At 40.0% G+C, this 22,523-nt stretch overlaps 1 protein-coding gene across 7 annotated transcripts in view; it reads right to left on the reverse strand.

The window, feature by feature from the left end:
• LOC144502998 (calcium/calmodulin-dependent protein kinase kinase 2-like) overlaps positions 1–22,523 on the reverse strand; it is a 100,723-nt gene that overhangs the window by 38,345 nt on the left and 39,855 nt on the right. For all 7 annotated transcript variants that reach the window (XM_078227474.1, XM_078227472.1, XM_078227469.1 and 4 more), the window contains 5 exons: positions 18,493–18,540; positions 17,790–17,843; positions 16,902–16,953; positions 13,824–13,957; positions 215–251 (listed from right to left, as the gene is read on the reverse strand). In XM_078227474.1, coding sequence (XP_078083600.1) covers positions 215–251; positions 13,824–13,957; positions 16,902–16,953; positions 17,790–17,843; positions 18,493–18,540 — 325 coding nt within the window. The remainder of the gene's footprint in view (positions 1–214; positions 252–13,823; positions 13,958–16,901; positions 16,954–17,789; positions 17,844–18,492; positions 18,541–22,523) is intronic.

A 22,523-nucleotide genomic window follows, 5' to 3' on the forward strand; every position in this document is an offset into this window, starting at 1 on the left:
TTGTTAAAACTCTTACTTTAAAAAGTGCCACAGGGTAAAAATCTGATTTAAGTTACTTAGTTTCTAACTAAAATGCTGATTATTATTTTACCAATTTGCACACAATTCATTAACACAAGGAAACATAGGCTGTTCACTGTCTTTTTCAGGTTAGGTTGCACGTGGTGTATGATTCAAATTATACAGTATGACAGAAACAAATATTGGAACATACCCATGTACAGATGGTCCTCACTAGGGTCATCAAGCACCTGTAAAAATAAATGAACAATGAGTGATATCTTAGAAACATGCTTGCACTTCAACAAGGAACATAAATCAGAAAAGGATATACATGTGGGAGGACCCACGGTTTAAAAAAAATTCTCAGGATGGGGCATCAGCAGCAAGACTGGTCCATCCCTATCTAACTCATGAAGGTGGTGGTGGACATTCATCTTGAATGGCTGCAATCTGAATCTTGCAAAGACTTGATGTAGCTCACTAAACAACTCCAGAGGGCAGTTAAGAGTTAATTATATAGGTGAGGAAGTCAAGTCACATATAGAACAAATTGGGTAATGGATTCTCCTGTCATTTCAAAAGTGTTCAGCAAGTTAAAAAGTATCGGTTTATAGTCTAGGTTGTTACCTTATGTATGACGTTAGGCCAAGTCACTCTTTGCATAACTTATTACAAATACTGCAGATGGAGTAAATGTTGGAGGTGGAGGTATTGGTGTTGCACCACACCTTCTAATCCTGAAGACACTGACTATTTTTCTCAAATGTCAAAATCACTAATGACAGAGACTTCTCTATTTTAGTCTCTCCAAGGTTGATTTTTTTTCACATTGCTTTGGGATCCAACTCAGTTGGTTGTAATGTACTGTCTTTAGTACGCGGGACTCCTCTATGCAATCCACGTGACTGACTCAGTGAAACTGAGTTCTGACGAGCATTCTCAGTGCAGCACTTAGCAAGAACCTGAGATTTTGTCTTGCTGTTAAAAATAGATCTCAGACAGTGAAAATTGAGATGCCTCTAGCTATTTTATGTGACGACAGTAGGTTGTCCAAATCTCTCACTCTCAAAGACATTATGCAAATACCACTGCCTAATAGACTTTGTTCATTGCTCGGAGATAAGTTCCATGCTCTTTTCAAAGTCTGATTGAGCCTGCCAAAAGCTGGGCTTTCATCATCCATTGTAGTGTTATTGGAGAGCATACTTCCAAGATAACACAACTTCTGTACTAAATGGAGCAGTGAGTTGTTAATAGCGACTAAGGTCTTGAGTAAGTGGACAAGATAGGTTGATAGAAGATCTCCATCTTCTTAATATTTGTCAGGCCAAAGTGTTCAGAGGCTTGGACATAATGTTCAATAAGCAGCTGAATGTCCTCCAGAGTATGTGCAAGGAGAGCATAGCCATCCATGAACAAACATTCACTCAGTAGCTGTTCAGCAATTTTAGGGCAAGTCTTGAGCCTTTGAAAGTTGAAGAGGTTGCTGTCCTGAATTGAATGTGCAGAGGGACCTGGGGGTCCTTGTGCATGAGACGCAAAAACCCAGTCTGCAGGTGCAACAGGTGATCAAGAAGTCAAATGGGATGTTGGCCTATATCGCCAGGGGGATAGAATATAAAAGCAGAGATGTCTTGCTGCATCTGTACAGGGCATTGGTGAGGCCGCAGCTGGAATACTGTGTGCAGTATTGGTCCCCTTATTTGCGGAAGGATATATTGGCCTTGGAGGGGGTGCAGAGAAGGTTCACCAGGTTGATACCAGAGATGAGGGGTGTTGATTATGAGGAGAGACTGAGCAGATTGGGTTTGTATTCGTTGGAATTTAGAAGGCTGAGGGGGGGATCTTATAGAGACCTGTAAGATAATGAAGGGGCTGGATAGGGCAGAGGTGAAGAGATTCTTTCCACTTAGAAAGGAAACTAGAACTAGAGGGCACAGCCTCAAAATAAAGGGGGTCAGTTTAGGACAGAGTTGAGGAGGAACTTCTTCTCTCAGAGGGTGGTGAATCTCTGGAATTCTCTGCCCACTGAAGTGGTGGAGGCTACCTCATTGAATATGTTTAAATCACGGATAGATGGATTCCCGATCGGTAAGGGAATTAGGGGTTATGGGATCAGGCGGGTAAGTGGAACTGATCCACTTCAGATTAGCCATGATCTTATTGAATGGCGGGGCAGGCTCGAGGGGCTAGATGGCCGACTCCTGCTCCCATTTCTTATGTTCATGTGTTAAGGTGCATATTGGAGCATGGCCGAGAAGTACATGGCAAACAGAGCTAGAACCAATACACAGCCTTGCTTGATGTCATTAGTGGCAGGAAAGGCATCCAATGGCATACGACTTTGCATCATGCAATGAGTGAACGACATTGAACATCTGAACACCATATTTGTACAGACATGGGCCTCCCCAGTTTATGGGAAGTGGAAGCAGGAGCAAAAAGGTATGGTCACCGGAGGAGTAATTCAGAGATCTAGTGTACTGCTCTGGGAACCTGGATTCAAATCCCACCGTGGCTGATGACGGAGTTCAATAAATATCTGGAATTTAAAGTCTAATGATCACCATGAAACCATTATTGATTTTCATAAAAACCCATCTGGTTCACTAATGCCTTCAGGGAAGAAGATTTGCTGTCCTTCCCTGCTCTGGCCTACTTGGGACTCCAGATCCACTGAAATCTGGTTGACTCTAAAATGGCCGAGCAAGCCACTCAACTGTATTAAACTACTACAAACCGCTTCAGCAGTGGCAGATTTGTACTCAACCACAATCAGTAACCTCATGGCCTGGCATCACCCCCACTCTACCATTACAGCAAACCAAGTCATCAAGCATAGTTCAATAAAGAATACAGGTGGGCATGCCAGGCATACTTAAAAATAAGGTATCATCTGGTGAAACTATAACACAGGACTACTTGCATGCCAATAGCATAAGCAGTAAGTAATAACCAAAGCAAAACGATTCCACAACCAATGGATCAATCTAAGCTCTGCAGTATTGTCACATCCGGTCGTGATGAAGGAGGAGGCTGCACAAATATCCTCATCCTCAATGATGGAACAGCCCTGTACATTAGTGCAAAAGGCATTCGTGACAATCTTCAGCCAGCAGTGTTGAGTGAATGATCCATCTCGACCTGCTCGAGAGGTCCCCAGCATCACAAAAGCCCGTCTTCAGCCAATTCGATTCATTACACATGATATAAAGAAATGGCTGAAGTCACAGAATACTGCAAAGGCCCTGATAACCATCTTCAGCTGTCTCATCAATGATCTTGATCATAAGGTCAGAAGGAGATCTGTTTGCTGAAGATTGCAAAATATTCAGCACAATTTATGTCTCCTCAGATACTGAAGCATGTCCATGTCAAAATACAGCAAGACATGGACAATATCCAGGGTTAGGTGTGGCAAGTAACATGCATGCCAAACAAGTGCCAGCAAACGACCATCTCCAACAACAAGAATCTGACCATCGCTGTTTGACATTCATTGCCATCGCTGAATCCACCACTATCAATATCCTGAGGTTATTATTGACCAGAAACTGAACTGGATTAGCCATACAAATACAAGAGCAGCTCAGAAGCTAGGACTCTTGCTCCACGTAGCTCATCTCCTGACTCCTCAAAGTCTGTCCACCATCTCCAAGGTAAAAGTCAAATGTGTGATGGAATACTCTCCACTTAACTGGATGAGTGCAGCTTCAACAACACTTACGAAACTTGACACCATCCAGGACAAGCAACCCACTTGATTGGCACCTTTTCCACAAGCATTCACTTCCTCCACCACCAAGTAACGATGGCAGCAGTGTGTACCATCTACAAGATGCACTGCAGGACTCACCAAGGCTCCTTAGGCAGTACCTTCTAAACCCATGACCACTATCAAGGGCAAGAGCAGCAGACACATGGGAACACCACCACCTGGAAGTTCCTTCCAAGTCACTCACCATCCTGACTTGGAAATATATCGTCTTTTTTTCAGCAATGTGTGTGTACCTACACCACATGGACTGCTGCAGTTCAAGACGACAGCTCACCACCATCTTCTCAAGGGTAATGCCCATCCTTTATTAAATGCTGGCCTAGCCAACAACTCCCACATCCCATAAATGAAAAAAACTACTATATCAAGAGCCTTTGTCAGGTAAATGAACACCATACAATTGTGGGACTTTTTCTGAATTTTACTTGTTGCAAAGATCATGTCCATTTTTCCCATCCTGCATGGATGCCACACTGTGATTCAGGGTACATGGAATCAACGAGCAGAGTAACAATCTGAAGAATAATGCTGCAAGAAATTTTCTTGCTGTTTAAGAAGCGATCTTCCACAATGCTTGTCACAAATCAACTTGCTCCCTTTTCATTTGTTAAGATTAGTTATGGAGACATCCTTGTAGTCTTGAGACATTGTGCCCTATTCCAGACAAAAGAAACTAGTGAGTTTACAAATTATGCCAGTTCTTCCATACCTGTATACGTCAGGTGAAACGCTGTCAGCTTCTGGCAACTTGCCCATAGAAAGCTGAATTATTGCATTTCTGACTTCCACTTGAAAAGGATCGAGAGCAAGTCTTCCAGAGCGCAGTGCTATATGTAAGTGACTTTGGTATCACTGCAAACTACGGATTGTTGGTTTAGGAGATTACTGAAATATTCTGGCCTTTGAGAGATAGTCTCCTGCCTATTAGGAGCCAACTGCCATCTGCTAAGAGGATGGGTGTCACAATGTTGGTTTTGGGGCCATGGATGGATCGCAGACTTCATGTAAAGCTAAAGGTTGTTTTTAAATCTGCAGCTGCTTGAAGCTCATCAGCCTTGTTTTCCCACCATCAATCCATCTTCTTTCTTAGTTTGGTCTGCAGCATGTGTTTGGTGCAATGGTATAGTCATTCCTTGTTGGTGATTTCTTGTCAGATATGCAAGATCTGAGTGCCTGCACTTTGTCTAGAAGCTTGCCTATGTCTTAGGCATTTGGCAAACCAATCTTTGCAGTCTCTCTGGGAGAAAGTAACTGCTTTCAAAACCCCCAGCTATGGGTTAACTAATAAGATATACATCAGCCTACAGTGCAGACGATCACATATAATGCCAATGGACTGGATGATGATGTCAAGGGTATATGAGGTTCTTTAATCTACTCAGCAGCTCATCTAAAAATCAAACCTTCATTCTTTCACCTGCTACTCTTGTGGCGCGTATTGCATCAGTGTAGTACCAATTATTCTGAACAGTTTAATGACCCCTAGGAGCTCAGATCCCAAGCTGTAAGAAACCCCTTAATTTTTTTCTAAGAATGGCAATGGGAATGGCAATATTGTTCACCAGAATATCAGCAATTTCTGTGGCTAGTTGGTGTTCCAGGTCTCTCTCAGGCATTCTTTTGGAACAGTTACATCAAGTTTTCTTTGTGGCTCAATTCTATGTCAAAGTGCCTTAGATTTTACAATACCCCTGACGAACAGATAGACCCTGCATTCTATACTTCTAATGGAGCAGGTAGAGTGCATATCTTTGCAATCACTCTGTCATACAGTAACATTGTCCAATTTTTGGTTCTGGAGTACATCTATGTTGTTTTCATTGTTCCATTGATTACCCTTCCCCATTTTGGGGAGAGCAGCATCATTCGTGATAAGGTTAGCTCCGTCATCTCGGAAGGAAACAAACTCCACATCCTCCCCACTCTGTGGAAAGTGACCATCACTCTGGGGCCACCCAAGTGCAGGGTTATAACTGAAGACTGCCAGTAGCATCCTCTACTGCTCCTATTATCACTTCCCCATCACCACAGGGCTTGGTTTGCCTGGTGCATTGATTGATAAAAACTTGCTGAACAACTTGAACATCTGAGTATATTTAAATGGGTGGGAATTAGTTCAGACCCTCCACCACTCTCCCACCCCATACTTTTTGTGTAAGGCAGGTGGTACTTCACTGGTGCAAAGTGCAGCAGTTAAAGAGATGCAGGTCTGATTTTGGGAGTTGTTCTTCTCCTCGACAAGCAGTCCACTGGCACTATTTGTGATCTTCTGCACTGTTAGCTTAGTTGACCCATGGCTGGGGGTTTTGAAATCAGAGTTGCCTTCACCTAGGTAGACAGCCAATAAAGGTTGACAAGCCCAACTCAGAGCTGTCTGGTTAGCGGCACCAAACACCAGTCTTCACATCTCTGCCCACATTTCTAAACAGGAAGTGGTGCATGAGATGTAGAGCATATGAAACTATTGTGGAGAAACAGCATCTCAACTTTTCACCATCCTAACCTGTTGACCTCCCAACCAAAGAGCCTAGGCATCAAGGAGCACTAGCAAAACTGGAGTCAATGAGAACCAGAGGAAAAACTCTCCATTCGTTGGAGTCATGCCTGGCAAAGGAATATGGTTGTTGGAGGTCAATCATCTCAGTCCCAGCATATCACTTCAGGAGTTCCTCAGAATAGTGGTCCTTGGTCCAACCATCTTCAGCATCAATGACCTACCCTCCATCAAAAGATTATAAATGGAGATGTTCACTGATGATTGCAGGAAGTTCGTGACTCCTCAGATACTCGAGCAGACCGTGCCCATATTCAGCAATCCCTGAACAACTTTCAAACTTGGATTAATAAGTGGCAAGCAACATTCATGCCACACAAGTGCTGGGCGATGACCATCTCCAACAAGAGAATATCCAATCATCTCCCCATAACATTCAATGGCATTACCATCACGGAATCCCTTGCTACAAATATACGGGGGGGGGGGGGCGGGGGGGGGTACCAATGACCAGAAACTGAACAGGATTAGCAATATAAATATCGTGACTACAAGAGCAGGTCAAAGGCTGGGAATTCTTCAATGAGTAACTCACCACCTAACTCCGCCAAAGGCTGTCCACCATCTATAATGGCACAAATCAGGAGTTTGATGGAATATTCAACACCTGCATGGATGAGTGCAGTTCCATCAACACTCAAAAAGCTTGACACCCTCAGGACAAAGCCGCCCCCGCTTGACTGCCACCTCAACCACCACCTCCAAACTTGGCTCCCTCCACCACCAATGCACTGTTGCAGCAATGTGTACCATCTATAAGATGCATTGCAGCAACTGACCAAGGCTCCTTAAACATCACTTTCCAAAGCCATGACCGTTACCACCTAGAAGGACAAGGGCAGCAGATGCGTGGGAAAACCACTGCAAGTTCACCTCTGAATCGTACACCATCCTCGCTTGGAATTTTATCACCGTTTATTCAGTTGTTGGGTAAAAATCCTGGAACTCCCTCTCAGTGCTGTGGGTGTACCTACACCAAATAGACTGTAGTGTTTCAAAATGTCGGCTCACCACTACTTTCTTGAGGGCAATTAGAGATGGGCAAGAAAAAGGTTGGCCTAGCCAGTTAGGCCAACATCCCATGACAGAATTTTTAAAATGTGGCACTTAATTTTTTTTACTGCATTCTAATCATCATTAGATTCTTTGATTTCATTTCGGCTATGTTTCTATCTTCAAAGAAACTTATTCAACTATTAAGGTGGGCTTGTTGAGCCACAAACGTTTCTGTGATTCTTGGCAATGGAATTCATTATCAACTGATTAAAAAGGCATTTTGCAGCATGCAGTAGGTCAAGCCTGATGAGTCTCCTTGTTCTAAACATGGAACATGCTATCAACTTGGATGCTTATCTAGCAGCTTAGCTGAACACAGCTGCATCCTACCCATTGTAGGAAATCAATATTTAAATTTCATGTAAAATTATTCTTTCCCCACTACGACATTTCAAAACATTCTATTATTTTCAAAAGGATTTTGCAGTCATTCTGGTTTCCTTTGAATGGAAAAGACTATAGTAACTCTGCTCTTCTGGCTACATTGAAGAAATTAATGCATGGATATTAATCCATTTTATCATGAACATACATCAGCTCACTCCAGTATCCTGCAAAATAAAAAAACACCAATAACAATCCCTCTTCTTCAAATGACATAGCTATATCAAAATTAAATCTTCGTTCAGTGGAAGTGTAATCATTTAGTTATGTACAGGAAATCACAAATTTACATGACCAAACTGAAGAAACCGATATTAAAGTTATTTGCCTTAAGTAGTGAACTAGTGGCAAAATCTGCATGCAATGTGTGAATAATTATGTAAATAGCTTTATACAAGAGAACTGATTGCTATTTGGACTTGACATTTCTTGCTAGATTGATACTAATTCTACACTATTCCCAACCTGTAGATGAAAATCAGTCCTCATAAATTGTAATAATGCAGTTAAAATATGCCAGGTATGCTTTACAACTTTTGTTTTGGTATGCAGTTCAAGATTTATCTACCATCAGCTATAGAATTTTACAATCATTAACACACACGTTTAGCCCACATCTGAAATTCCCTCTTAACTTTCTAACCTAGCCATCCTATTGAGGGGTAAAGTTGAGTAGAATGTTAGAATTTGTTGTTTGTAAAATTATTTAAAAATTGTAAAGTGCTAAGAGGTGAAAGTATTGCATAGTCCTTTATAAAGTGGTGTTTTCTTCTGTGCTTAGAAAGTTTTTTAAAAATGCAAGTAGAGAGAGAGTGCCCAAAGTGAAATATTTGTATCGGAGGGCCAGGCAGCAGTGTTGCCAAGACAACAAACAGGCTTTTGAATTTTTTTAAATTCAGCCAGTTTAAATCAGGCACTTGGATACCAGCAACCTATTAGATTTAAATTTGATGGTTTTGGCTTACTGAGACCAATCATATTGTAGGGGATGTTGATCTGTCATCACAGGTATAAAAGGCGGAGGCAGTTGGACAATAAGCAGAGAGAAAGCAACTGCCATCTGCCAGCGTAACAGCTTCATTTATGTCTTAAGAGAAAGCACCATCTCGATCAAGCAGGTACAAAAGACAGAAGTTCCAGACAGACAAATCAACAGAGAAAGCCAGAATATTCCAGAAGACGGCAAACCTGATTGTAATTTAGAGTGTGACTAAAATTCTATTCTTTTGTTAATAAATGGGAATTGTATTTACCTAAACAGCAGTCCATTAGAATTGTGGTTTATTTGGATTGTTAATAGTTTAGTTAACTTGTTCACTGTTAGTTAGATAAATAAATTGTTACTCGTTGACTTTGAGAGTCAGGTAGTTATTTTGATTTAACCACTAAAAGTTACTGAAGCGCAGATCGTACCACTTCCCACTCACTTTAACAGATTATGAGGCGTGGTACTCCTCTTTGAGTGATTAGGTGTTAGTTCTCAGAGGGGGGGTCCATCTCCACTTCGTAACATTACATTTAAGCTTTCTATGAAACTAAAACACTTTCACAGACTAACACCAAGTGCTTGTATTTATTAAATGGCTTCAGCCATATATTCCTGGGCTTGAACAGCTGAACCTTTAACTGAATCTTTTAGAAAGAACCTAAAATCTCCAAGTTACTGCATTCTATCACTTCTTTGCAAAATCTAGGGTTTCCTATCTGTTCTATGCATTCTTTGTGGGAAAAATTTGCAGATGCAATTTTCCGTTTACTAATTTGAACTCAAGCCTCTTGTCCGGGATTTATCTTTTCCACGTCATGAATTTTCTTACTCACCTCTATAAGATTGCCTCTCAGTGTCTTCTAGCAAGCCTTTCAAAACAAGGAATCAGCATTGTGGCTTTTCTCAGTATCTCTCCAACGTCTTTCTTAAGTCTTGGGAATCAGAACTGGACAGTGTTCAAGGTATAATCTGACCAGAGCAATAGACGGTATAATCATGACCCTACTCTGGCCATTAACTAGTGAATTCAGAAGAAACTTCCTTCAACAGAGTGTGCTGAGAATGTGGAACTTGCTATCACAGGGCGTGGTTAAAGTGAATAGTATAGATGCATTTAAGGGGAGACTGGATAGGTGTGCGGAGAAAGGGGCATAGGGCTTTGCTAACAGAGAAAATTTAGGGGCATAAATATCAGCATGGCCTGGTGGGGCCAAATGGTCTGCTTCTGTGTTGTATATTCAACGTTGCACCCAAAATCAGAGAAGAATATAACAGAAATGACATCAACCCAAATAACTTTTGAAATAAACAAGTGGAGACCACAAACTAGAAAATGTTATTTACTGCAATTTTTAATGCATGTCAAATAACTTTAGGATTTTTTTCCAGTACATTATCTGGAAAATTGGGAATTTGTGATCAACAGACAGAAAAAAAAGCAGGAATATAAAGACAAGAGCAATTTGACAGTCTATTTGATCTAAAGCAGAATACCAAACAGCCAAAAACAGGCATGCTGAAGTGAAGGCAGCTGCAGAGGGTGAAATAAAAATAAAGGAAACATGCACTAGAAAATTAACAAACATTATCTCAAGTATACATACAAGTATGTCCCGCACTGTCAACTTGCATGGACCATAATGATTAAAAGTAAAGACTAGACAGGCATAACTTGTTTCTGAAGCTTTGTCCAAATAGCTTATTTTCTGATTAGAATTCAAATGGGGCCATATTTTCACCTTTAAAATAAAAGAAAAATTGCTACTGTTTCTTCATATTTTACAACATGAAGCTAAATTAGAATAATTTAAAATAATATTTAGAAATCTATGATTTATTGGAATTAAAGAATAACCAAACATTACCCCGTAACAATCACTTTGTATTTCTCTTCCTCCACTCTTCTCCTGAATCAATGATCTTTAATATGAAAACAGAAAATGCTGGAAAATCTCAGCAGATCTGACAGCATTGGTGGAGAGAGAATAGAGCCAATGGTATGAGTCTGGATGACCTTCCATCATCCAGACTTGAAACGTTGGCTCTATTCTCTCTCCACAGATGCTGTCAGACCTGCTGAGATTTTCCAGCATTTTCTGTTGTTGTTTCAGATTCCAGCATCTGCAGTATTTTGCTTTTATCCTTAATGAGAGGCTGTTCCATATTTGCTAATCTATCCTCTAGTACTGTAACTTGCACAGAGGTTGCTTTGCAAGTGAGAGCTTCAACAGTGAGTATTCACATATTTGTGAGCAAAAGCACAGAGGGGGGAACAAGGGGGGTGGCACAGTGGCAGTGACTAGCACTGCAGCTTCACAGGCCAGGGACCCAGTTTCAATTCTGACCTCTGGTCACTGTCTGTGTGGAGTCTGCACATTCTCCCCGTGTCTGCGTGGGTTTCCTCCGGATACTCTGGTTTCCTCCCACAGTCCAAAGATGTGTGGGTTAGGTTGATTGGCCATGCTAAATTGACCCTAGTGTCGGGGGATTGGCAGAGGGTTAATATGTGGGGCTACAGGAATAGGGCCTGGGTGGGATTGTGGTAGGTGCAGACTTGATGGGCCAAATGGCCTTCTTCTGCACTGTAGGGATTCTATGACCAAAGGCCAAGAACAAGGGAGTGGTGGGTTTGACATTAAATAGTCAAGCACAATCTTGTCCTTATCCCATGTCCACAAGCTTGCTCTTTGTAGCTTTACTAAAACAGCTAAAAAGCCACTCACCAATGTATCAATATGTTTAAATTTAGTTTTTGAGAATGTTAATGACAACATCTAATTGAAAAAGGATATTTCAGATATGGATACATAATAAGCTATGTTTATTAAATTTCCAAAGGATAAACAGCCCCAAAGTTCACGAAGTAAATATCAAGTGTGCTGTTAATTACGCTGAGAATCAAGTGGGAAGTCTGGAAGAAGTTGTAAGACTTAAAGTTGTAAGCATGTAGTCGTTTGGTAGTATGGAATTTATGTATTGCTGAAAAAAGAGAGGCATGTTGAAGCTTTCTGTCTTGTACTCATCAGGACACTTCGCAAGAATACCAAGGGGAAAACAACAATTTTTGCAGACAGAAAGAACATGTACAAAAGAGTGCCTGTTTCAGCTCAACAAAATAAGTGACAACCATTCACTGAGTCATTCCTCGGGACACAGCCTTGACCAATCAGGGTCAAGATGGCTGGTTTAAATTTCAAACAATGCTTGCAGTTAACGGAGTCTCCATCAACTGCTACAGTCTTTATGGCAGCACCTCTACTAAAAAAAGGTATGTCAAAGCTATTCATCTTGCACCCATAAAGACACTTGGCAAGTACACCAATACAAGAGGAAAACAACAATTTATAACTGTATGAGAGGAGTGCGCTAATTGGTTCACAAGTGGAACCAATCAGCACTCTCCCCTCATACAGTTATAAATTGTTGTTTTCCTCTTATATTGGTGTACTTGCCAAGTGTCTTTATGGGTGCAAGATGAGTAGCTTTGACACACCTTTTTTTTCTAGCAATGCTGTGGTAAACGTAAGCAAAGCATAAATATTGCACTGGACACAAACATACACACATGAAAGTTTTATAAAAAGTATGAAAGAACACTGAACTGACACGAACCCAGAGTAAAAATGGCAGGATTATGCAAATCACACTAGACATGCCATGATAGGAAAGAATGGGCTAAATTAAGACACTTCCATGGATCAAGTTACAAAGTCACAATCCTACTGTTCTCTAATATTAAATTGAACTTGCATCTAATGATGGACACAGTATAAAAGAAGTCATGAACTTTACAACCTGAACAGATTCACTTCTTATGTGCAAATTATTGCAGAACTTCTCAGGATGAAAGACATGCAGGAAAACAGAGATGGAAGGTGCATAGAATTTATAGTTTGCACCATAATTCTCAGGATATTCTATGATTTACAAAGTATATTATACCAATGTGTTCATTAAAGGTGTGTGCACAAACTTAAGGCATTGTCATGGTGCAAAACCCAATGGATAATTGTGTTTCTTTACTTATACTGTACCATCTGATCTATTTGCAGGTTGTTCCCTATGCCCCCTGTATTAAGAGCCATCCTCTCCTACATCTGCCCTGCTATAGAGCAGCACGGTAGCATAGTGGTTAGCACTGCTGCCTCAAGTGCCAGGGACCTGGGTTCAATTCCTGGCTTGGGTCACTGTCTGTGTGGAGTCTGCACATTCTCCCCATGTCTGCGCAGCTTTCCTCCAGGTGCTCCAATTTCTTCCCACAGTCTGAAAGACATGCTGGTTAGATGCATTGGCTGTGCTAAATTCTCCCTCAGTGTACCTGAGCAGGTGCTGGAGTGTGGCGACGAGGGGATTTTCACAGTAACTTCATTGTAGTGTTAATGTGAGCCTACTCGTGATGAATAAATAAAAAATATATTTCTATAGTCATGCTCTGACAAAAAAAATCTGTACTCTTCTATTACTACAAATTCCATTCTTCCATAACCTCACTAACTTTAGCTAAGAGCTACAGTAAAATACTCCATTTTTGACATAACTTATACAAACCTAACTAAAAAAAAAGGTATCTTCATTTACTTTTTGCAGATCTTCCTTAATCTACTTTTAGTGGAGCAGAAATCAGTTCCAAAATAGGCAAGTAATTTGTTGGTGCTATTGTGCCCTTTTTTAAACCCTTTTTTGGAGTGGAAAAATGAGGTACATAGTTTTGTACACCGATGATAATCTGCAACCGATCCTAAAACAGTTGCCGGAGGCTGATAATAAAGAGCAACTTAAAGGTCTGCTGAAATATAATAGAGATTCTTAAATGATTGAAATAAAACATTATTGCTTACGTTGACCGGGACATGACAAAGACGGTTCTCAGAAGAGCTCACTTTTTGGAACCATTAAACATTGAGACTTGCTTAAAATCTGATAAAAAATGCTTAAGATGATTAGTTATGTTCACATAAACATAGATGCAGATGGAAAGTCTGATATCCCAAATTGCCGAAATATACATATACTTGTGCGAGCACTTGTTGAATAACGGAGAGATGTAAAGTAAAACATACTTCAACTAGTTTGACAACATTTGGATGATCCAACTTTTTCAAAATGGCAATTTCTTGGTACACGCTATCCAAAGGCCCTCTAGGCTGTGCAGAGACTTGTGGAACAGCTTTGGCACCTCGGGGTGGGGGACGACCTAGACAACAGAATAGAATCATTCTGTGATAAATGACCACATACTCATGATAAATAATTCTTCCTCACAATTTTGTAGTACAGCATGAAATAAACAATAACTTCTTAAAAAAACATCTTATTGTTCATCTAAGGAATCCAATGACAATACAAATGTTATGCAGCATTATATCTTTTCAACATAGAAAAATCTGAGCATTGGAATAAGTGAGAATGACTATGCATATTAATGTGGAACTTTCTGATTCAAAGCAGACATCAGTAGCAGCACATGTTGGGGATGCATCTTTCTCAAATTGCACACCAAGTGTATCTGTGTCATGTAACCGATCGATAAAGGTTTTTTCTCTTCCCTGAGAATGGAAATCACCATGCTGGGTTTAGCTTTTTTACATGTTAGCTTTATTTTACCTATTCCTTTAGCTTTGCCAGGTACTTCTCCACTGGAAATATCAGTCACAGTCTCTCTCCCCACCCCACTGGGTTATATCTCTTACAGCAACAATTTCCATCCTTCTCTCAATTTCACATGGTCAATCTCTGACTCTTCCCTTCCTTGACTTCTCTGTTTCCATTTCGACTGATAGGCTATCGAGTAACATTCACTATGAACCCACTAACTCTCACAGTTACCATGACTACACTTCCTCACACCCTGTGTACCCTGTAGGAATTCCATTCTATTCTCCCAGTTCCTCCTCCTCCTCTGTCATATCTGTTTCAATGTTGCAACCTTCCACACCAGTGTTTTCACGATGCCATCTTGTCTCTTCAAAGATTTCCCACTCACCGTTCCCTAATTTTTCGATTAGGCATTTTACAGGCTCAACACAGATCAAACAATTTTAGACTGTAAACTTGGTCCCCATTTTACTTCCCTTTCCTTTGCATCTCTTGGTCTTGTTTTCCTTATTTTTGCTTTCAGATAGAGATACACCTGCTCTAGGCATCTTTGTTTATTTTCTTGCCCCATTTCCAATGCCTTTAGCCCTGTATGACCGAGTAGGCTCACCGCAGGATTTTCGACCGTATCCGCCATGTTGTCCAAACTTCTGCTCTCACCTCTTCCCCTCCCTCCTAGAATCATGATAGGGTTCCCCTTAACCTCACCTTCAACATCATGTGCCTCTGAGGTCAACAGATCATTTTTCACCAGTTCTAGCGTGATGCCATCACCTTACACATAATACCCTCCCCTTTCAGTATTCTGAAGAGATTGTTCCCTCTATGATACCATGGTGCACCTGTCAATCGTCTGCAGCACCCGCTGTTTCCCTTGGCACCTTTCCATGCAAACACAGGTAATGTAACATCTGCCCTTTTATCTCTTCAAAGGCCCAGAACACCATTTTCAGGTGAAGCAGTGTACTTCATGTACTTATTTTAATTTTGTATACTATATTTACTGCCCACAATGTGATCTTGTCTACATTGGGCAGACTAAATGTAGGCTGGTTGACCACTTTGTGGAACACCTCCATTCAGTCCGCAAGAATGACGCAAATTTCAAGTCATTTTAATTATCTACCTTGGTCCGACGCTGACTTCTGTGTCCTTGGCCTGCTGCACTGTTCCGGTGAAGCTCAATGTAAGCTTGAGGAATAGCACCTAATTTTTCTATTAGGCATTTTACAGGCTCAACACAGATCAAATAATTTTAGACTGTAAACTTGGTCCCCATTTTACTTCCCTTTCCTTTGCATCTCTTGGTCTTGTTTTCCTTATTTTTGCTTTCAGATAGAGATACACCTGCTCTAGGCATCTTTGTTTATTTTCTTGCCCCATTTCCAATGCCTTTAGCCCTATATGACTAACTGCTCTGTCATCTAATCTCACCTGTCTTCCACATCTATTACAGGCTTTCCTTTGTCCTTGTGCCATCACCCCTGGCTCAAATTCTCTAGCATTTCCCAGCTCTGTTGAAAGATCAGCAACCTGAAAGGTTAACTGTTTCTCTCTCCATAGATGCTGCCTGACCTGCTGAGTATTTTCAGCATTTTCTGTTTCGTCAAGATTTTAATTTCTTCTATCTGGAGAAATTCATCTCCACTGTTGGCAAATCCTAAAGATTATGTGGCTGAGATTGAAAACTGTTTTTAGGGGAAAGTGGGAGAATCCGTATTCTTGATGTCTATGACAGGACATCATAATGAACACCAATTTTCTTGGTGAACCTTAAAGATTTGATTTCCTGAATGTATTTCAAATTATGACGGTGTGGGACAGTGTGAAATAGGTAGGAACAGGCTGTTTTCAGTGGATGAGAGGTTTAAGGATGTGGATGTAGATGTAAGAGTAAACACAAGACATTTATGACAGAGCAGGAGAAACATTTTCCACGCAGGGTAACGAGGCTGTGAAATGCACTACTAGTGGCAATGTTTGAAAGTAAGTGGGATAAAGCAATGTGGTAAAAAAGTGAGCACATGGAATTAAAATTAGGGCAGGCGATGGCCTAGTGGTATTATCACTAGACTATTAATTTAGAAGCTCAGCTCATGCTCTGGGGGCCCAGGTTCGAATCCCGCCACGGCAAATGGTGGAATTTGAATTCAATTAAAAAATCTCTGGAATTAAGAATCTACAGATGACCATGAAACCATTGTCGATTGTTGGAAAAATCCATCGGGTTCATTAATGTCCTTTAGGGAAGGAAATCTGCCGTCCTTACCTGATCTGGCCTACATGGGACTCCAGAGCCACAGCAAAGTAGTCGACTCTCAACTGCTCTCTGAAATGGTCTAACAAGCCACTCAGTTCAAGGCAGCTAGGGATGGGTAATAAATGCTGGGCAGCCAGGGACACCCATGTCCCACGAATGAATAAAAAAATTCATATGGAACATGAATATCAATATGATTGGGCCAAATGACCTATTTCCATAATGTAACTTCAATGATTGTCAACATGGCAGTATATTTGAACAAAAACTGTACCATACTTACGTGGAAATCCAGCTTGCCTCATTAACTTCTTCTTAGAAAGGACTTTCATTGCCTAGCATGAAAATGTAATTAATATTTGTGAAGCTCATTAATTCACAAAATAATTAAACTTGAAGCTAACAAAACAAGACAAGAATCAGTTCCCCTGAATTTCAGAAAATATTGAAAAAAATACAAATATATTTATTGGGTAAGGCAATAAACAATATTATATCAAAGAAAATAAGAACAAAAATGAGATTCAGTTATGTTAACCACATAAAAATCCGAGATATTAAATTCTAGTTTAATGTGGGATGTTGTTCCAACTTACATTTAACTCATACAAAAATCATATTTTGAAAATGTAATTATGCACATTAAAATGCAATGTGCAGAGTATTAAATAAATTGACTTCAGCTGGAGAAACATTAAACTTTGTGGGATTGGAATACTTTTACCTAAAAACACAATTGTTTCCACATAAGCCTTAAAATTTCCTTATAACTTTATTGATACCATCATACAAGAACACAGATACTATCACATCATTAAATGCAAGTAAAATGTCTGCCAAATAAAATCAGCATAAAGTAATGTCTGAAATACTGTATCATAATGAAGAACCGTTAACTTCAGCTGTCAATAAAATGTTTCATATGCAATGTTTCATTTGTTTAATCTTCACACAATTCAATCATATCTTAGGATCAATTAATTGATGATTTGAATTGAACAGCATTTTTACAGGTCAAAAATGTTTTTCAGTATCTGTAGCTAAGTTGCTCTTATTTTTATGAGAATTGGATGTACTTTTTTTTGCATCAACATAAAATATGAATAATTCAGTGGGTCTTCTTGGTTTAGAATACCCAATAAGAGGAATGTTTGATTCATTCAGCACATACATAGTAGGTGTTATCATCTTCGTTGTATGCCAGTTTGACAACTCCATAGGAACCCTGCACAAAAGAACATAATACGTTCAGAAGACAATTATGTGGTATAATTCATCAGTTAGAACCACACTGCGAATTTCCAAATGCTTCACAAAGCACATGTAAAATTAATTCACTGTCAGCAAGAGAGGGTGCTTTTGGAAACAGAAATGGAAGTTACTTTAGTTGAACACCAGAATTAATCGATAACTATTCCATAAATTATTCATCACATGAATATTAAAGTCAACAAACGCTGCAAATGTTAATAAGAAAATTTAAGTAGCTCGGCAGTGATGGGAAGGCAGTTTGATAGTCACTGGGCATTGGAACCTACCCTTGCAATCCATGATATTGTCTATCCCAGCTGCATCGCTGTGGAGGGGGTTCATGCGGAGGCTAGATAAGAGGAAGAGAGAGCATTGCTGGATGCTCAATTTCCACATACATTTTTATTTTCTCTAGTAAAGTTTTCCTAGATGTAAAGTGGAGGCAATTGCATGTTTGGATATAGTATCTAAAATCTCTACCACAATGATTTATTACTTCACATTTCTAATATTCAATATCAAAGTACAGCTGAAAAGACACCAGCATAGACACATTGTTTAGAGTACTTGAGGGCAAATTTTCAATGTAAAATTATTTTGTATTCTGTTTTCTTGATGCTCACCTTTCCAATTTCATCTTTCAACTTGTACTGGTTTAACTGCACACAATCCTATTGAGATAAACAAAATCAATAAATAAAATATTAGAACACTGGCTACCAGTCATGGATATCCAGTAATGTGGCCAATGAATCATGCCTCAAGTATCTTTTAATTTGCAAGTTCATGGGAACACCAATCTTTTCACATGCCAGCATCCAGCATTCTCACTTATCCTAAAGCAGGTGGTACTCTTTACATTCTAAAATTTCAATGCAGAGTAAGATAGCCCAAATTAATAAGAGAGAACTTCTTGTGTTTGTATACACAATAAATAAAGCTGTTAATCTAGGCCTGTTTGACTTCTGAGGATGCTCAAAGTACAATAATTGAATTATTTATATCAATTTTCATAATACAATAATAGAATTACTGTAGCAATAAACTCACCCAATTTTCCTCGACACTTTGGATAAACCATTGATTGCATTTTCAGTCAAAGGTCTTGCAATATTAAGAGGCAAATCTAGGATGGGGAAGCTTCATTGTCAAATCTGATGCCGGGCCATAAGGTTACAGATTGTGGCTCAGTATAATTCTGCTGCTGATGATGGTATCCACTCCATCTGACCATCTGCAGATATCCACTCCATCTGACGAAGGAGCAGCACCCCGAAAGCTAATGGCATTTGCTACCAAATAAACCTGTTGGACTTTAACCTGGTGTTGTTAAAACTCTTGCTGATGGTGGTCCACAGTGCTTCCTGGATGCCCAATCTTGAGTTGCTAGATCTGTTCAAAGTCTATCCCATTTAGCAAGTTGGTTTTGCCACACAACATGATGGAGGAGATTCTCAATGTATAGATGAGATTTTGTCTTCACAAAGACTGTGTCAATCCTACCAAGACTGTTATGGATATATGCATTGTAGTTGGTAGGTTGATGAGGATGAGGTCATGTGTGTTTGCCCCTCTTGTTGATTCCCTCACCACTGTCATGTCCCAGTTCAATAACTCTGTCCTTTAGAACCCATGATGTGGAGATGCCGGCATTGGACTGGGGTAAGCACAGTAAGAAGTCTCACAACACCAGGTTAAAGTCCAACAGGTTTATTTGGTAGCAAATATGGTATTTGCTACCAAATAAACCTGTTGGACTTTAACCTGGTGTTGTGAGACTTCTTACTTTAGAACCCAGCCAGCTCGGTCTGTGGTGGTACTACCGAGCCGGTCTTGGTGATGGATATTGAAGTACCCCACCGAGAGTGCTTCCTCCAAGTGGTGTTCAACATGGAGACATACTGATTCATCAACTGAGGGGGCCGGTACGTGATAGCCAGCAGAAGGTTTCCTTGTCCATGTTTCACCTGATGCCATGAGACTTCATGGAGCCCCGCGCCGATGTTCAGGGTTCCCAGGGCAACCGCCTCCTGACTGTATACCAATGTGCAGCCATACGTCTGCTGAGTCTGTCCTGCCAGTAGGACAGGACATACCCAGGAACAGTGTCTGGGACTATGTCAGGTTATTGACTAGTCTGAAACAACTCCGAATTTTGGCTCAAGCCCCCAGATCTTAAGGAGGATTTTGAAGGGCTGACAGACCTGGGTTTGCTGTTGTGTTTTCTGGTATTGAGCTCGATGTCGGGTGGTCTGTTCAGATTCATTCCTTTTTGTTTTCTTTGTAATGGCTGAATACAACTGAGTGTCTTTCTAGGCCATTTCAGAGGGCATCTAAGAGTCAACCACATTACTATGGGTCTGGAGTCACATGTAGCTCAGACCAGGTAAGAATGGCTGGTTTCCTTCCCTAAAGAACATTTGTGAACCAGATGGGTTTTTACGACATTCGACAATGGTTTCATGGTCATCATTAGACTTTTAATTCCAGATGTTTTACTGAACATTTTATCTGCTATTGCGGGATTCAAATCCAGGTCCCCAGGACATTACCCTGAATCTCTGGATTACCAGTCCAGAGACAATATAATTGCACCACCATCTCTCCAGTGTACCACCACCTCTCCAAATAAACATAGAGGGTCAGTTCCCTTAATCATGGTTACCTTTATAAAGTAAACAGTTGTAAAAAAATTTCCTTTGGCAATGAGCAAAACGAATCATGACTCATTGCTGTGCACATCATATGCCACAGGCCAACGAGCTGAATCAGGAAAGATAACACATTTTAAAATAGATTTTTGAATATTTTAGTAAAGGGCTTAATCGAAAAAGTACTAAATTGTTTTTCCAGAAATCTATTTCCCACACATGATCGTTGATCACAAAAGATATTGTTCTCATTTGCTTTCATTTTAGAAATATCAATTTTGTAGGATGTGGTAAAATAAAGGTTTGGTCCACCACCATCATATGTCGATTCTATAATCTCTCACAAGCTATATATGGAGAGGAGAATTTTAATTTCCATCAGTTTTCCCATTCTATTTGATCTTTTTCCAAACATCTTTTTAATTATTAAAAACATTAATGCACTGGCTCCACCTAGTGACCATTGTACATGTAGTCGGTTCAACTTCTTGCATCATGACCTTTTCTTTGACAAGGATCATATTCAGTCTGAAATGATATGGAATCGAAAAAAATTTAAGAGACGACTCCAGGAGATCCAAGTCCAAATAGTGCTGAGCTAACTGATCAGTTGAGGTACTCAAGTGAAGAAGGTTAAATTAATCATATTCCTTGCACATTGTTTAGTCATCAGATAAAGGTAAGATCCAATCTGACTGTATCAGCTCCTGCAATTGACAAGTCAACTGAAATTTGCCATCCTGGCTCATACACAAAGAACAACCACTTGGCACCTGTGCAATTATGACACACAGTATATGTGCATACTGAAGACCAGGGAGGGGAAAACAGGGTGAGAAGGAAATTAGAACACAAAGGGGGAAAAAAGTCCAATTCTAAGATACCAATTCAATTTTTAAAAATGTAGTTCTACATAATTAGTTGAAGATATGGTGAGAAAACACACAGAAGCCAACATTACCCACCAAGCAGCAGTTGGACCCAAGCAGAGAAAAATATAGGAAAAGGCTATTATTCATTCAAGGTGTATCCATTTGTGGTATTTCAGTGGGATCACTGGGAGAAAGTAAAATGATCCCAAGTTCTCTCAAAAAAATAAAAAACAAATGACATGTTTCAAACAGGCATTGGAATTAACTCAGATTCAACACATATTACACTTGACCTGTTCCAAAATATTCATGTTTTCTGCTAACAGATTGTGTAGTTCGCTGATTTTTTCAGTAACTTCATGTAATTATTGGGATCTGCAGCACTGATGTGATGCTTCGTCCATGCCAAAACTGGAAGCAGAGCACAGAGGGGGATTTTGAACTACAGAGCAGAAGGGGTGAGGGGGTGTACAATGAGGGGATGGGGATGGTGAAGTGTGTGTAGGATACACAGTGCATTTGGGAGGGAGGGTGGGCATGCTTATGGCATACAGAATTATATTAAACCACTGAACTCTAATTGATGTAGCAAAATTGAATAGAAATCTTGCACTGCAATTTTCAGCAGTAAACGCTTACATAAAAGTGAGACTAAAATTAATAGGAAGGTCTTATAGATGGCCTCTGCAGGATTTATAATACTACACAATCAATTAATTGGTTTTATTCACGATTCATATTATTGATCTATATTTCAGCAAATCAGCATGGTTCATATGACTGCAATATTTGAGACAGTCAGAAATGTGTTTGATAGGCAACATGACATACATGTCCTTCATGTAGATTAGCAGATTAAAATACAAACAGTAGCATGAGCTTTTTATAACCACACATTAAGTCACCATCAGCAAATTAATTTGAATTTAGAACATAGAACATCGAAAAACTTCAGCACAAACAGGCCCTTCGGCCCACAAGTTGTGCCAAGCACATCCCTACCTTCTAGACCTACCTATAACCCTCCATCCTATTAAGCTCCATGTACTCATCCAGGAATCTCTTAAAAGTCCCTATTGAGTTCGCCTCCACCACCACTGACGGCAGCCGATTCCACACGCCCACCACCCT

The sequence above is a fragment of the Mustelus asterias genome, chromosome 13 (assembly GCF_964213995.1).
Source record: "Mustelus asterias chromosome 13, sMusAst1.hap1.1, whole genome shotgun sequence".
Lineage (NCBI taxonomy): Eukaryota > Metazoa > Chordata > Chondrichthyes > Carcharhiniformes > Triakidae > Mustelus > Mustelus asterias.